At 44.7% G+C, this 16,159-nt stretch overlaps 1 protein-coding gene across 1 annotated transcript in view; it reads right to left on the bottom strand.

Moving 5' to 3' along the window:
* LAMC1 (laminin subunit gamma 1) overlaps positions 1-16,159 on the bottom strand; it is a 71,034-nt gene that overhangs the window by 10,656 nt on the left and 44,219 nt on the right. The window contains exons 3-21 of the mRNA XM_061452076.1: positions 16,025-16,155; positions 14,492-14,658; positions 13,216-13,404; positions 10,995-11,112; positions 10,794-10,892; positions 10,553-10,689; positions 9,495-9,617; positions 9,220-9,409; positions 8,842-8,954; positions 7,231-7,452; positions 6,947-7,135; positions 5,453-5,698; positions 4,974-5,127; positions 4,377-4,519; positions 3,482-3,660; positions 3,164-3,320; positions 1,101-1,306; positions 624-703; positions 184-321 (exon numbers count right to left, since the gene is read on the bottom strand). Coding sequence (XP_061308060.1) covers positions 184-321; positions 624-703; positions 1,101-1,306; positions 3,164-3,320; positions 3,482-3,660; positions 4,377-4,519; positions 4,974-5,127; positions 5,453-5,698; positions 6,947-7,135; positions 7,231-7,452; positions 8,842-8,954; positions 9,220-9,409; positions 9,495-9,617; positions 10,553-10,689; positions 10,794-10,892; positions 10,995-11,112; positions 13,216-13,404; positions 14,492-14,658; positions 16,025-16,155 — 2,981 coding nt within the window. The remainder of the gene's footprint in view (positions 1-183; positions 322-623; positions 704-1,100; positions 1,307-3,163; positions 3,321-3,481; positions 3,661-4,376; positions 4,520-4,973; positions 5,128-5,452; positions 5,699-6,946; positions 7,136-7,230; positions 7,453-8,841; positions 8,955-9,219; positions 9,410-9,494; positions 9,618-10,552; positions 10,690-10,793; positions 10,893-10,994; positions 11,113-13,215; positions 13,405-14,491; positions 14,659-16,024; positions 16,156-16,159) is intronic.

Below are 16,159 nucleotides of genomic sequence, written 5' to 3'. Positions count from 1 at the left end.
ACCAAGGATCTAGTTACCTTTTCTTTTTTTGGTAGAACCGAACTTACTAATTGAGTAGGGAAGCTATGAAATTGAAAGACAAGTCTCACAAAATCCAAACCATAAAATACTATAGAGGGTGTCTTAATTTTAAGCACTGCTCTAAAGCCAGGAAATAAAACCAACTTTATGTTACTGACTCACTTCCGGTTGAGCTCATCAATGTCATTTGCAGTTTGGTTTTCACCAGCCAGGGTCTTCAGCAGCAGCTGATATGCTTCTGTGGAAGTATCATTTGCTGCCTTAGCTATGCGAACAATTTCATCAGCTTCTTTTTTGTGTCTGAACAAGATTACAGAAGAAAAAATAATGCCATTAGAATTGTCAGGCAGTGGTTTCATCCTCTATTCCAGATTTTATTCTCCCAGCTTTTATATTTATTTTTCCTTCCTTCACCCAGATTTGCATACAGAAGGTGCTGAAACATCTGCAACAGAAGATGCTGTCTGAGCATCCACAGTGCCAGTCTCTGACTCAGAAAAGTAAGAGACTCTGTTTCCTATCAAGCGAATAAAATTTTGGTTTTGCAAAGAAGAGCAGGGTCCTGATGCAGCGTGTGAGGAGCATGTCTTGCCACAGCCTACCTTTCAGCCAGCTTACGGGCCTCTTCTGCCAATAGAGTCATGTTGTTAGGGTCCCCACTTGACTCCGGAGGTGTAATGGACTGAAAGAAAAAAAGAAATCTTAAAGCTCTTCTTTATCTTTTATTCATCTTTTCTTAGATTTACTGTCATGATCTAAGTGCTTAGAGATGTGTCCAAGCTACTTCTAATTTCTCTTTTTTTTTCTTGAGCCCATAGAGTTTCCATCAATGACTGCCCCTCAAAAACAGGTGCCAATATTTATTTAGGAGTTCTTATGCTGGTTTCTTTGAGCAGGAGATAAGATACAACCTATGACAGACATTGGGATTTTCATTTATTTATTTCCTGTGATCTTGGGTAGGGAGGAAGATATTTCCATAGCAAATTTGCTCTATGAGAGAGAACAAGCAGAGAAATACACCGGAGGGCACAGAAAGGAAAGGCCCTCTCCTCATGGGAAGTTGGCAGCACACTCACCACATTGTCAGCTGCCATCTTTGCCTTCTCAAGCATATCAGAAGCTAAGCTTATCAGATCCTCAGTGTCCTCCACCCGCACCCTGGCTTGCTCCGCCAGATTTTCTGTCTCCCGCACTGTGCCCTGGATGTTCCTCAGCCTGTTGAGCTGGCTTGTTAGCGTGCTGTTAATGTCTTTGAGACGATCCATGAGACCCTGATCTACATCTGAAACACACGATATAAGCAGCAGTATAATTAATTACAGCAGGAAAAGAAGCTGGAGCAGCAGCTTACCTCTGCAGGCAACATGTTGGTAAGTTAATCCCCTACTGAAACATGACCAGCAAAGCCATTTCACAAGTCAGTCAGCTTGAGATCAAAGTCATCATCAGAATGCAAAACAAATTTGAGAAATGAAAAGTCATTAAGTACTAAGACCACAATCCTGCTGGGTGTTGGAACCAACTGACAGGGAATTTTGTGTCCAGAATCATGTTTCACCTCTATCATTGACTTAAAGAACACAACAGAGCTGTTCCTCAAGAGATATGAAACATCTGCTCTGTAAATTCTCTTTATCTTAACTCCTAGAAGCTAAGCAGAGACAGAAGAATAGTGGGGCTGTACACTATTGCCCACTATAGGCAATGGTGGCTACTCCTGAGCCAGACAGAGCCTCCATACACAGAATAGCAAACCCACCCCAATCTGCCCCCCAGACCAAAGGGATGGCAAAAGCTGGCAGGATAGAGCCTTGGTTCTCCAATCTGTAGGAACTATGAACCCCCCAAACTTCCCCAAATTTCTGGACCACCATGTAACTCCCCACAACAGCATCTTACTAATGGAGCCATAAAAGCACAGATACATGCCTCATGACCATGGGCAATTACTTTGAAAAGGTGAGAGCATTATTAGGAGATGAAGGATAAGCAGAAGCCTGCAGGCCTCCAAAATTAAGATTTTTTTTTTTCCCTTGACCTTGCAGCACACAGTAACTACTGAACATGAACATCTGACATATTTCAGAAGCATACTACAAACCACATGTCAAGTAGAAAAACACAAGTAAGTGCTGCAGGTGTGCAGAAATTTTTGCAATGGTAGCCTCTGCTGAATTTGACTTGTCACTTAGGGAAGAAACAACAAAGCTGGTGAAGGGCCTTATGAGGAGTCACTGAGGCAACTATGGTTGTTTAGCCTGGAGAAAGAGGCTGAGGGGAGACTTTATCACACTCTAGTGAGATAAGAGTAGTGGATTTGACAGTTCTGGGGTAACAGCTGGACTTGATGATCGTAAAGGTCTTTTCCAACCCACTTGATTCTATGATTCAAATATCTAATCTACCCTCTTTCAGCTTAAAGCTATTCCCCCTTGTCCTATCACTACTTGCTCTTTTAAAAGGTCCATCTCCAGCTTTCTTTAGGCTCTGTTTAGGTCCTGGGAGGCTGCTTTAAGTTCTCTTTGGAGCCTTCTCTTCTCCAGGCTGAACAACCCCAACTCTCTCAGCCTGTTTTCAGAGAAGATGCGCTTACTCTAGTCCTGTGATCATATTTGTGGTCCTCCTCTGGACTTGCTCCAACATGTCCCTGACCTTCTTATATTGGGGCCAAAGTGCTGAACACAGTACTCCAGGTGGGTTCTCACAAGAGCAGAGTAGAAGAGGAGAATTGCCTCCCTTGACCTGCTGGTTCTTTTGATGCTGCCCAGGATAGCAGTTGGCACTTTTTTTGGCTTTCCAATAAGTATATTGGGAAGTCTTCCGTTTATTTAGCAAGTAACTAAAACCACTTTTTCATCTGGAGAAGAGGGTAACACATAGAAGACTTGCATCTCTACACAGCTAGAGGCAAATCTTCACTTTGCATTTACAACAGAAACCACTGGGAGAACAGCAGGGATAAAAGCACAGCCACTGTTGTTTTGATAATAACATACACTGCGTCAGTGCTATATGAAATGGCTGTCAATCCTAATGCACAGCAAAGACTTGAAGTTAAATACCCTATGTCCAAGGGGAACAGGAACATCAAGCAAAGAGCTCATTTCACATTGGTCCATGTCTGCTTAGGTCAACTCACCTTTGCTGTTTTGTGCTTCCTGGAGCAACTCCATAACATCTCTTTCTGCCTGCTTCAATCTCTCTTCAAAGGCTTGATCAGTTACAGTTTCTTCTCCTGTACCCAGATTTGCTATAAGGTTTTCCAGCTCCCGCAACCTTTCACGCTGCTCCACCACCTAGATGATAAGGACAGAGGACAGCTATAACACAGAGCAAAGCACCTTGAACCTCTCTGCTTTCAGGAGGTACCAGCCAACCACAAACACAAAAGCCACTCCACAAGCAGGCATATAGCCACCTTTTCCAGTGGTACCAACAGCAGTGTCTGTGGTCTCACCTTATCTTTCACTAATCTGTAGCAGGCTGGACACTCTTGACAGCCTGGCCAGGAGCGGTTGTAGAAGTAGTTCTCCTCACACTGGTCGCAGCGGCTTCCCACGAAGCCCTCCTTGCATTCACAGTGACCGTTCTCTTGGCACTGCAGGGAGCGTGAACCCTCAGGATCACAGTCGCAGGCTGCAGGGAAGTTAAACCTCAGTCAGACTGGAGGAGAGGCAGAAATACCCTAAGACCCACAGGGCAAGAGCATACCCTCAACATTCCAAATACCTGCAAGAGCAACAGGGCACAAACTCACAGCTGAAGCCCCATTCCAGGCACTTCTACACACAGCAGGGCACCAGATCTAGCTGGACACAACATTCATTGCATGTGCTCAAAGTGTTGCTGCTGCCTCTCCCACAAAGCATTATGACTTTCTACTCCATTTCATTGTAACCACCTGCAGTAATTTGTCTGCTCTTTACAGGCAGAGGTATCAAGGAGGAAAGTTTGGATCATCCTGTTTTTCAATCATGCTTACAAGGTTTGTTGCTCCTCAAGATAGAATCTGTATATTCAGGCCATTTGCAGAGTAGCTGGGCAGAGATTAAACATCATGAAACAGGATTATTGCTGGACAAGATCCATAAAAAGCACTTACATGGAAGAGAAGTACATATCTAGTGAGTTGGAATTCTTCCTACTCCCCATTATAAAAATAAGAAAAAGGGGATAAACTATTGTACACAGATCAAATTTCACCATACAGAGTGTGACCATAGAAGTGCCAACTTCTGCTGTGATGAAGAGCAAGGTGAGAGAGTACCTTTCCAGAGACAGGAAGAAAATAAAGACAAGGCTGGCTGTGCAACATCCTTCCCATCTGCCTTGCTCCAGCCTCTCAGACTTACGTTTACAGCCTTCAGAGCCAAAGCCGAAGTGGTTGACCTCACATCTGTCGCAACGCTGGCCTGTGATGCCAGGCTGGCACTCACACTGCCCGGTTCGGATGTCGCACTGGCCATTGGTGGAGCCCAGTGCATGGCAGTTGCACCTGCGGGAGGCAGCCACATGTCAGACAGTGACACAGAAGGGCGCATGGGTGAAGTCCTTCTCTGGGGGAGCCCTAAGTAGCACAGCAAAATGTTTCCATTTGGCAAAAGACACTCTTCTTGTGCAAATGCAGGAGCGAGGCACCGAACCTTTGAACCATGCAAAGTCATCTGGTACCTGCACTAAAAAAGGGACCCACAAGCCCCTGCTATCAACAATCAGACAGTCACGTGGCACTTTTCTATTTAAAATCCTGATTTAAAGCTATTTATAAAGCTATTTGTAAGTAAGGCCTTTTGTACAGCCTTCATAGCTGCTCCTTGACTGCTGCCCTTCCCCACCCATAGCAGCATCAAGGCACACCAGCTACTTGTGACAAACACCACATTCCTGCACAAAGTAAGCACAGATCCCCCAAAACCAGGCTCTTCGCCCCAGTGCAAGGCGAACATCACCTCTCACAGCCACGTCCACTCTGGAGGTTGAAGAAGCCAGGCTCACAGGCACTGCAGTCCCTCCCAGTGACATGAGACAGGCACTCACACTGCCCAGTCACCTGATTGCAACTCGTCTGCTGATTCACAGTGCCATACGGATTGCAGTGACAAGCTGCAAAAATAGAAGGGATACAGAAGGGATGCAGAAGGTTAGAAGCCTTGTGGTGCTGGTACTCTGCTAGCCACTCCCTGAACAGGCCTGGATACAAACACGCACAGCCCAGTCCCTGCATCGCACAATGCTTTTGCTTCGATGGCAGCAAGCACCCACAAACACAAGCATTTTAGCGAGCTAGAACTAGCAAGCCAGGATAAAGCCACACATCGCTGCTGACAGGCATGAACAACAGTCTGACATTGTGTGCTAACAATACATCAGGGAACAGCAGCTCTCAGGAACAAAACCATTTTTAAATGCAAAAGGAACCAGCTCTCACCTCTGCACTTATCGGCAGGATCAGGGGCCAGAGGGTTCCCGAAGAAGCCGTCTTTGCAGCGGTCACAGTAGAAGCCAGCAGTGTTGTAGATGCACTTGAGACACTCGCCCGTCTGGCGATCGCAGTTCCCCACAGCATTGGGATCGATGTTGTCGTTGCACTGGCAGAGGCGGCAAGGTCTCACAGCACCATTTTCACCCAGCGGGTCTCCAAAATAGGCATCATCACACAGCTCACACCTCTTGCCTGGGATGCAACAGAAATACATGCTGCAGCAGAAAGCCATTAGCTGTCATCTCACCCAAACCCCCTTTGCAACCCCTTTTCAAAGTCAGTTCTCCAGGTTACTTCCCTTTTATCCTCTGTTAAGACCAGAAAGGTGAACAAAACCACACACAAATCTTTCCCCATCTCCAAGTTTAAGCCACTTTTTCACTGGAACTTTGCATTATGAATTATTTCAGCTCCTTCTTTCTCTCCTGCTCCTTTAAGCCAAACCTGTTTGTTGTAACTTGGTGTTAATTTAAGAGTCCAAGCAGGTAGAGCTCCATGGGGCATCACTGTTCCAGGAAGCCTCACTGCCAAGAAGATCTGCCAAACCTCCACAGGCAGCCACTTGAACCATCCAACTCAGCAACTCCCTACACTTATGCAGATTTGGCCTCCCCAGCCAGCTACAAGTTCCATTTCTTGGGCAGCTCTTGCACACACAAACCCTCTTTTCCCCTCACCTTGTCCCTTACATGCCAAGAAGGCAATGGGAGATAAGAGGAACTCCTGCACAATCACATATCCACAAGTAAAAATGAGCTTGTACTGACACCTGAGCTGCAGGGAACAATGGCATCCCTGGGAACCCCCACAAACTGCCTCTGTGCTCCATCAGGGGCTTTCCTAAGCATTTCAAGCATTTACAGGTATTCTGCACTTTGGATTCTGCCATGCCAAGCATCAAATCAGCAGAGAAGCATGGAGGCTAGCCAACCATCCTCAGGCTTCCTTGCTTTGCAGGCAGAATAAAAGACTGGCCCTCTCACGCAAGCATCCTGCAGTGTCTCTCTGGTTGACAAACTGCATCTTCTAATTTTATTTCAGTCTGACCCACCTTCCCAGCACTTTTAAATCTATCCTGTTTTCTGCCCAACCATGTGCAATTAACAGAGCTCTATTAGAACCTAGCACAGCTCTATCTATGTACCACAGAAGTGTTCAGACTTTGCACAAATTAAGCCTTTGCTTCCCTTTTGTTCTTGAGACAGTCACAAAGAACATGGGTAGCCCTGAGCCTCACACATCACAAAATAGGGCCGAGGAAGGGAGATGAATTTGAACTAGAAGACACAGCAGCTTTCAGCACTGCCCACTGAGGGTCGGAGCCCTGCAACTGGCAGGAGATATTTCTACAAGTTCATGGGATGCACAAAAAAAAAAAAAAGAGGGGAAAAAAAAAAAAGGAAAAAAGAAAAATGACAGACTTCTTGTGTAGGAGCACACCTGTAGTGCCAGCTTGGCAGCTGGTGCACACAACTTCCTTTGTGCGGGGCACAATGGCACAGCTGGAGCCACCTGGGCATGGGCAGGGCTGGCAGTCTGAGGCTGTGCCTGCTGTTGCATCTCCGTAATACCCATCAGTGCACTTCTCACAGTGAGACCCTGCTGTGTTATCCCTGCAATTGCACGTGCCTGGAACAGACAAAAGACATGGGGTTTGTTCCATCATCCAATCCAGAAAGAAGAACGACCTTCTTGGTGCTCCCTGTTTTATTGGCTCTTCTTACCTGTCTCTGGTTCGCATGTCTCACTGTGCCCATTGCAAGCGCAAGGCACACAGGGGCTGTAGGGCCCAAGGCTTGGTGTCTCTCGCCGATACCCAGAGGAGCAGCGCTCACAGAACTGTCCCTCGTATCCTGCTGGACAGGAGCAGCTCTCCACCCAGGTCACAGGCACACCAGGTCCAGGACGAGCACTTGTGATGGTAACATCATCCAGGTGGCCAGCACCTAGAAAGCACCAAGAGGGGTAATGCTTTGTAACCACAAAGGCTCTCATCACCACTTCACCAAACATACATCTGAATGGTACAAGAGACAGACAGGTGGATGCTTGCAGTTGGTAAGGTGAATTAAGAAGTAAAAATCCTGCAGGAAGGCTTAGACAGATGAGAAAAGATGCAATGTAGCTCACAAAGTTCATGTGCAGGGCAGGAAAGCTGAGAATCACAACCTAGGGGAAGATACTGGGAACAGCATGCGAGCAGGTACAGTCAGCTAAATTAAGTTACATTTTGCATACACATAGTTTCCATTTCCAAATCAAATGCCAAAACCAATTCCTGTCTTTCTAGGGAGGACAGAATATTTCTCCAGCAATTTTAATACACTGTCTCTAAGCATCTGCAAGCCATGCCTTGAGGCAAAGTCTTCAGCTATGCCCCTCAAGCCATTCCTTCATCTGGCATTTGAGCACACCCCTCTCTCATCCCTGGCCCTTCCTTGGAGCAGAACAGAGCCCGGACACAACAGAGCTGGTTTTTAACTTAAACCAGTGTGTATGTACCACCGCAGCAGCTCCAGAGCACAGAGCAGAGGCTCAGCTCCCACATATTAGCAGCACCTACTGAACACAAGGGACAGCTTGCTCCATACCTTTCCTCCACTCTATTTCACAACCCCACATTCACCTTTATGAGCCACCTCTACTGAAACACTTGCAGCTTTCCCACCTTCCCCAAATGCAAATTCATCCTTTGTGTCTTGCTGCAAAAACTCTTCTTCGCACAATGCCCAAGGACCCAGGTATTTCTGCTCCTAATTCTTGCCTCATTTTTATGAACTGTCATCATAAAAAACTTTTACTGAAGTTCACCACAGGCAGTGCTTTCGAGACTTCATCCTTCCCACTTGTCATGCCAAGGCAAGACGAGGAAACGGGGAATGTTAACCGTTCCTAGTGTGGCAGAAACCAAGACCAACGTTGCAAGCTCTCTACCTCTCTCCTACCATGTCCTTCAGGACTATGTGCTATGCATTTCTACCAATCTGGAGGACACTGGCTATGCAACACAGCAAAGCTTCCATGTTTAGAAAGCAAATAATCAGCAGTTGATGTGTGCTCAGCTTCCAGACTCTCAAAGGCAGCATCTTTCTTCCCCATGTCCTATTCAGGAGGCCTGAGAGAAGCTGCTACACAGGAAGGGCAGGTGAAAGTAATGGCCACAGGCTTTGCCAAATAAGATGCCTTTATAACAACTAAAATACAGTATTATATAAATATATTATTTATATAATAACAGCTATTAATAACCCCATCAGGCCCTACAATAAAGCCACCCAAGCACTAGATGAATGAGTCTGCCCCTCTTTTCCATGATGTTCTGCTCAGCAACTTACTTCTCTCACTGTATGTTCCACGGATCTTGATGGAAGTCAAGTTGTGGAGAAGCTTCTGGAAGTCAAATGCCGTAAGAGCAGGCCTCCATGGGTAATCTGTAGCCTCATGGAGCCTGCAGAGAAGAGCCATGCATCAGCAAAGCTTTCAGATGTTAACAGCTGTGATCTTTTAAAGCACCCTTTCCAACAGTGGTATGCTATTGCAACACAATTCATGTACACTTATGCAATGCTGCTAGACAGCGAGCTTCAAATTAACCTGTTAAGACCGCTTTTCCATGCTAAATTAGCGCTGTTTGTTTTCTCAACAGCTTAGAGGCCAGGGGCACCACAGGCTTGGTTCAAGCTGCTCCTACTCTGTCTGGAGAGTCCTCTCACCTGAAGGTGTAGATCAGCGTGTTCTCGCTGGGGTAAGGGTTGCCCTGGGCAATGAGTGGCACTGACACTCTCAGCCCAGCCCCTTCCAGCACCACATCCTCTGCTGAGAGGCGTGTGTCCCGTTTATCCACGCGGAAGGAGAAGGTCAGGTTTTGCCCATAACTCAAAACCTGGTTGCCCAAGAACTTTCCTGAAAGGGGTAGAAATCCTTACAGTTAGCACACAGACAAAAAAGGGCGCAAGCAGCACAAAGTCTAGCTTCTCAAATGACCTACGTGGCGCAACAAAATATATGGGGAAGTAGCTGTCCGAGATAACAGATACATCCTGGGTCTCCGCACTCCACTGGAGTAACACTTCCGACCCATCACGCTGCTCAGCACGCCACTCATCCTCTCCTGGAAAATCAAACATGCAAGAATTAACACCCTTTGAAGTCATAGCTTAGCACACATTTCTCATGTCATACTGCACATCACTCATATGTAACTAATGTACAGTCTGTACACTGGCACTAATAGGCTTCAGAAAGTAGCACTGCAGAAGAATGTACATAGGAAATATTGGGGTTGGAAGTAGATGACCTTTAAGGTACCTTCCAATGCAAACTATTCTATGATTCTATGAATTTTCCAATCTAAGCCCCTAACACAAGTGCTGACTTGAATCCTCTGAACTTTGAACCCCATGACAACTAGTTGCTCCAATCTTCTTTTCTAAAGAGCTTAAGTAGGAACAGGAAAACCTGCAGTCCTCTATGATGTGATGAGAGTTTCAGCCTTTGTATGGACTGTTCTCCAGTGGAATTTTAATTAAAAAGATGTTCTATTCATTCTATGCAGCACGGAAACATGCATACAGAGGAAACTGTGTCAAAAAAAAAATTAAAAAAGAAAAAAAAAGATTTTTCCAGAGCTCACAGACCCATCAGAAACACAGCTGTGGTTTAATTCAGAGCCGCATAAATGCCAAATCTAAAGCAATTAAAATCCTCTCAGTAAGAAACTTCTGATTTAGTTCTAAAACCAAAGAAATGCCTTCTTGCCAGCACTTCTCTCAAACTGGAGGAGGTTTATATTTGTAATTCCCACTTGCACCTGCACAAGTGTGCATTAGCACTGGGTGCTCAAGGCCAGAGCTGTGAATTCATACGAGCTATAGACATGGAAGCTCCCAGTAGCTTCAGAAGTAATTGGGCATTTCTGAAGAGGTATGCTGGACCTGTCTGCCTAAGGTTTGGGGTCTCGGCAGAGAGAGGAAGGAGCAGGTTTTTTTATTGCTTCTGACTTGACTGACAGCCCAACTCAAAACACAAAGGCAGGCTCAACTTTACCAAACTGGAAGCTGGAGGTGATGCTGTAGATACTGTAGCCAATGGCATTGGTGCAGACTGAAGAGTGGCCAAAACAGAAGCAAGGAGTACAGCCCCTTGGATTGGAGGAATCCAGATTGAAAAATCCAGGTTTGCATCTAAGGATGTGAAGGAAAAAGAATTAATTTCCCTAGTGCCTACCCAAGGCCATCACACGAATGTTTCTCATTCTTGAAACAGAGCCATGGGAAGAGAAAATTACCTCTCGCAGTGAAAGCCTTCAACATTTTCCTTGCACGTACACCGTCCTGTCTCAACATTGCATTCCCCTGTGCTGCCAGCTAGGTTACAAGAACAGGGCCTGAAAGAGTCAGGAGAGAGGATAACTCATTAAGAGCCACTCAGAGAATACTTTAAAAAAAGATGCCTAGTTTTTCTTTTAGATGGCTGCAGTCCTGCTTACCTGCACCCAGCTTCAGAGAGGGAGTGGAAACCTGGCTGGCACCGGTCACACTTATCACCCATCACGCCAGGTTTGCAGCTGCACTGGCCATAGCTATCACACTGTGTGCTGAGGGACCCTGCAGGGAAAGCAAGGACAGGCACCTCAGCAGACCCACTCAGCTGTATTAGCCTGCAATTTTTTTTCAACTTAACAAAATGGACAAGAAATATGGGAAAAGAAAGTGGGAAGCATAACTTCAAGCTGATAAGTGACAGCTTACCTAAAGACTGACCCTAGTTCACAGGAATTTTTCCCCTAACAGCTCTAGAGAAATGAATTGTTACCTAGCCTTCAAACCATATTCAGCTTTTAAGTTGGTCGGTCCTACCAACCAACCTTTTTATGTATAGTTAAGCAGATTCTTGTTCTTATTCCTGTGCTATCCTCAATGTTACCTTTGCATGCCTCTAATTCCATGCCTGTTTTACCCTGCAATGTACCATTTCCAAGACTTTATTCTCTGAATCCCTTGTCTTCCCCATAATCACCATTTCCCCTTTGCCACGGGAGACCTCTCCTCTCCTTTCACACACCAGTTTCCCCCCTCGATTCCCAAGTTGGATTAAAAACCTAAATCTCCTCCTTGAAGCTAGGCTGCATGTGCCACTATTAGCCCTAACAAACTCTTCAGCAAAATTCTGATTTTTGGAAGAATATCTTCTTCAGCATTGTGTGGATTTTCACAAAAAGCAGCAGCAGATTTCTTTTATCCATGACAGACAAAATGCTTCCTCTCAGGCACTGGTGTAGCTAGCAACCTAAGAGTTGTCAGCAGTGTGAGAGTCAACTACCAGGAGAAAGTATTTTAATATGCAGAAATAGTTATTTCTTTCCACTTCAATCCACACCAGATGATTATAGCAAAGTGAAAAGTTGCAAGATGATTAGGCTGGACAGAACACAGCTCACAAAACCTTTACCATATACAGCCAAATCCACTTTGCAGTCCCACTTATAATTATTCAGGGAAAAGACAGTTTTAGGACAAAAAATAGCAATCTAAACCTATCTGGGGACACTCTGGGTGCCAGTGTGCCACAGGATGCAAGCTGATGACCAAGTTATAAAGTCCTCTGAAATTTGTCCTTAAAGACACGAAAAGTCACCTCCTGTTGCTTCTTTACCATCTCAGATGACACCAGCCCTGTCAAGGTCCCACAGAAGGACCTGGGAGAGCAGATGGAGGAAGAAAGAGGCCTTTCTTGGTCAAAAATTTCACAACTGTACAACTCTGAGACCAAATTAGATAGGAGACATACCCTGGCAGACCTCTTGCTGGCTGCTTTTAGGATATGCTGCAAGCAATTACTCATTCCAGCTACTCTATTTTGGAACGTCACATCATATCTTACTATCTGTTACTCTTTTGTCTCCTTCACCCTTATTTGCTGTGGGCTGACAGCTTATGGGATCACTCAATACAGGTCAAGTGGTTCCCCTGATAACAGATTTGTTCTATGAGATTTTTTCTGTTTGTTAGGTTATTTTTCTGTCTGTTAGCTGTTAGTTGGTTTTGTTGTTTTTTTTTTTTTTTAATGGGGTGGTTTTTGTTCATGTTTTTGGTTTTGTTTGCTGTTGGGTTGTTTTTCTTTCTCCTACCCTCCCCCCTTTTTTTAAAAGAGATTAACTACATATTTTGAGTTTGTTTTTTCTCAGTCCCACACCCTTTTGTGTTTAAGGTTTCAACAGATTGTATTTATAGTGCTTGGATATGCACTAGGAGAAACTGATGCATCTAAAGTTGACTAGAACTCAACAACTTCCAGAAATACCCGCTCACATCATCTTGTTTATTAAGAATTTAAATGAGCTCTTTCGTACTGCGAGTGTCCAGGGTTACACATTTGCAGTGGTGGTGGGGAAGCAGAACAAAACCAAAACTACAAAATAAAATCTATTTCAGAACACATTTGATAAAGTAAATGCTGCAGAGGTGAACCATCTGTCCCCACCATACCAACTCCAATTAGATGCAAGAAGAATTTAAACCAAAATAAAACCCAATAAACATTTCCTACATGATGGGGGGGGGGGGGGGGGGATGGGGTGGAGAAAGAAGAAAGCCAAACAAAACACCCCTCCCTTTACCCTGTACTTTGCAGTTAGCTGCATAACCAAGAAAACAGCTAGCTTTTGTGCATGAAGTTTGCAAACAGAAACATTTGCTGCAATTACTTACCAACTGGGTTGCAACTGCAGGGCAGACATCCCTCCTCGCTCCCTAGTCGATAGAAGCTGTCCCTGCACCTTTCACAGTGGACACCATCGGTGTTACCCGAGCAGCCAGTGCAGTGGCCCCCGTGGCCTGTCGAGCGGTACAGCTCAGGGTCAAAGTAGCACTCCTGTGACCTCCCATTGCAGTCACAAGCTGCAAAGAGAGTGCACAATCAGGAAAGAGCATGTGTGGCTGTCTGACCCCAGCCACAAAACCCACTAAACAAAGCTTGATACAAAGTTTTAGGGAAGCTGGAGTAGGAGCCTTTAACTAGCTCAAGACTCGTTTGTGCACCAATGAAGAAAAAGGGGGAAGCATGTTTTTGTGGTGGTTGAATGTGGGGAGGGGGAAGGAAGGCTGTAACAATGAACAGCTCTTCAAGACCATTCTCATCTACATGCAGTAGATAAGCATTTTCTATCCCACTTCTTCCATATCAGGCTGTCATTTGCAGCCAAAATGCCACCCTCCCACAGAACAACACTGATCTCACGCAAAAAAGAATGAAAAGGTAACAGGATGACTCCATGCTGAAAGTAGAATTTATCCCCTGCATTATAAATCTGCTCTCCCTAGGCAGCAGGAGACCTGGGTTTCACCAGCCTGTTAAGGGAACCACACGTCTTGACCAGACAGCTGGGACCAATCAACACACACAGAAGTCAGACAGGAAGAAAGCTTTTCTGTCTGAAAAAGCTTCCCCATAAAGTAAACTACCAGAAGCTGTGGTCTGTGACATAGAACCAAGCAAAATAAATTGGCATTTCATCAGAGATTCACATTTGTGGTCCAGTACTGTTGCAACAGCCTCAAAACTGGATTAGTCAGCAAGTAATTGTAAAAACTAACAACCCAAATACAAGAGGAAGTCACTGGATGCTGAATGAGGAGCTTTTTAATGGGCAATTATACTCCAGAAAACTAAATATTTTTATTTCCTATAGATCCCATAAAGTACAAACCTGTACATTTTTGTGGCACACCTCATTACTAAAGGCTGCTCCCATCTTTCTCCAGAAAGCAAATGTCCCTTTCTAGGGATCTACAGATAGCCTGTATAAGATAGGAGGGGAATAACCAGCAGTCCCACATAATCTCTGCTGAAAAAACACCAGAACTGTGCTTAATCCGGCAAACAACTGAGACATCTAAAACCATGCAGGGCTAGCTTCTGGATGCCAATAGAGGCAGGGACCTAAGCCCCAAGAGATTTTTCCCCCTCAAGCATGGCCACACATACGCAAACATTCATTGGCACTCTCTGCTGTTGCTCTCCTCCATGGACGGTCATTGAAGAAAGGAAGACACTTTTCACAGTCGACCCCAAAGGTGTTGTGCTTGCAGTTGCAAACCAGCTTCCCAAGCTCATTCTTCATGCACTCGCTTGCGTGCCCGTTACATTTGCATCTGGTTAAAGAGAGAGAAGGAACAGGTATTTAAACTCCAGGGATCCAGGTCACTCACAGAGCAATCCCAAAACAGAGCCCAGATCTGAAAATCTGAGACAAAACAAATGCAGATGGTCACAACAAAACTGAGGACGCAAGACCTTATTGAGGCTTTTCAATATCTAAAAGGAAGTTTACAAGAAAGATTGAGACTTTTTATGATGGCCTGCAGTGACAGGACAAGGGGCAACAATTTTTAACTGAAAGTTTAAAAGGATTAGTTTGGACATATGGAAGAAATGTTTTACAATGAGGGTGGTGAGACACTGGAACAGGCTGCCCAAAGAAGCTATGGATCTCCCATCCCTGGAAGTTTTCAAGGCCAGGTTGGAAGGGGCTTCAAGCAACCTGATATAGTGAAAGATGTCCCTGCCTGCAGCAGGGGGCTAGATTATCACTGAAAGCCCTTTCCATCTCAAACCATTCTTCAAAATAAATAGGTGTAGCATGCTTAGGGTAACCATTTAGAAATGTGAGAATACTGACTCCTTTGCAGTCTCTCACTAAAACAGAGTAAACTGAGTAGGAGAAACAAAAACTCTGTCAGTGTTAGGTTAGTAAATTCTTCATGGCTTCTCTCTCATAAGACTCCAGAAAATGGTATATACACTGGCTGTGTGCTACTGCTGTATCAGTAAGAATTAAATAGCACAGAAAGTGACTAATACAGAAGCCCAGGGACCTCAACAGATTGGTAATGCAGGCAATGCAAATCCTCATGTTGTCAAAGCCCTATATCAAGACTGCTCTCTGCAAACAGTTCAAAACACTGTACTTGTCTTAGCTCTACTTATGAAAACATTTTATAGTCAACAACTGAAGATTTAAGCATTCTGTAATGCACTCTGGTAAAAGGAACAGACAACCATGATATCATACAATGTTTCAGATCTTCATAGAAGACAGCTCCCAAAAATACATGTGAAGAAGACACATTGAGATATTCTACTTACCATTACTCTAGGCTACAGTTATAGGTTGAGACCAATTAATAACAAGTTAAAAAAAAAACCACTAAGTCACTAAGTGCAGGATAGAAAAAATTTGGGCATTCTTGTTCTGGTTTACATTTTTGCCACTCTCTTAACCCTCTGCTCCCCCACATCACTTAATATTTGATGTAACAACTTGGGGGGGGAGCAGAAAAATCCATCTGTCTGCCCTGAAATTATAGCCACAAGAGGCTATACACAGTATTTGTAAGCTTTATAACATTCATTCCACTGCAATTTTGGTTTAGGACAATCAATAAAGACAAGAGCCTAATGGTACTAAGAGAGTACTCTAGTAAACCTGACTAAAAGTACAAAGATTTGTTTACTTACCTACCACCCACAGCAAAATCGGAAATTGCATAGTAATATGACTTGAGAACTTTCGGGTCATTGAAAACTTCATCTCCAAATGTATTCAGACGATTGAGGGTCACTCTAATATCTGTAGCTGTCACCCATTCCTAG

This window comes from Pezoporus flaviventris, unplaced genomic scaffold (assembly GCF_033815535.1).
Source record: "Pezoporus flaviventris isolate CSIRO_AGI_PZ_B2104156 unplaced genomic scaffold, CSIRO_AGI_Pfla_v1 ptg000013l, whole genome shotgun sequence".
NCBI lineage: Eukaryota > Metazoa > Chordata > Aves > Psittaciformes > Psittacidae > Pezoporus > Pezoporus flaviventris.
This window is presented reverse-complemented; position numbering and strand designations above follow the sequence as displayed.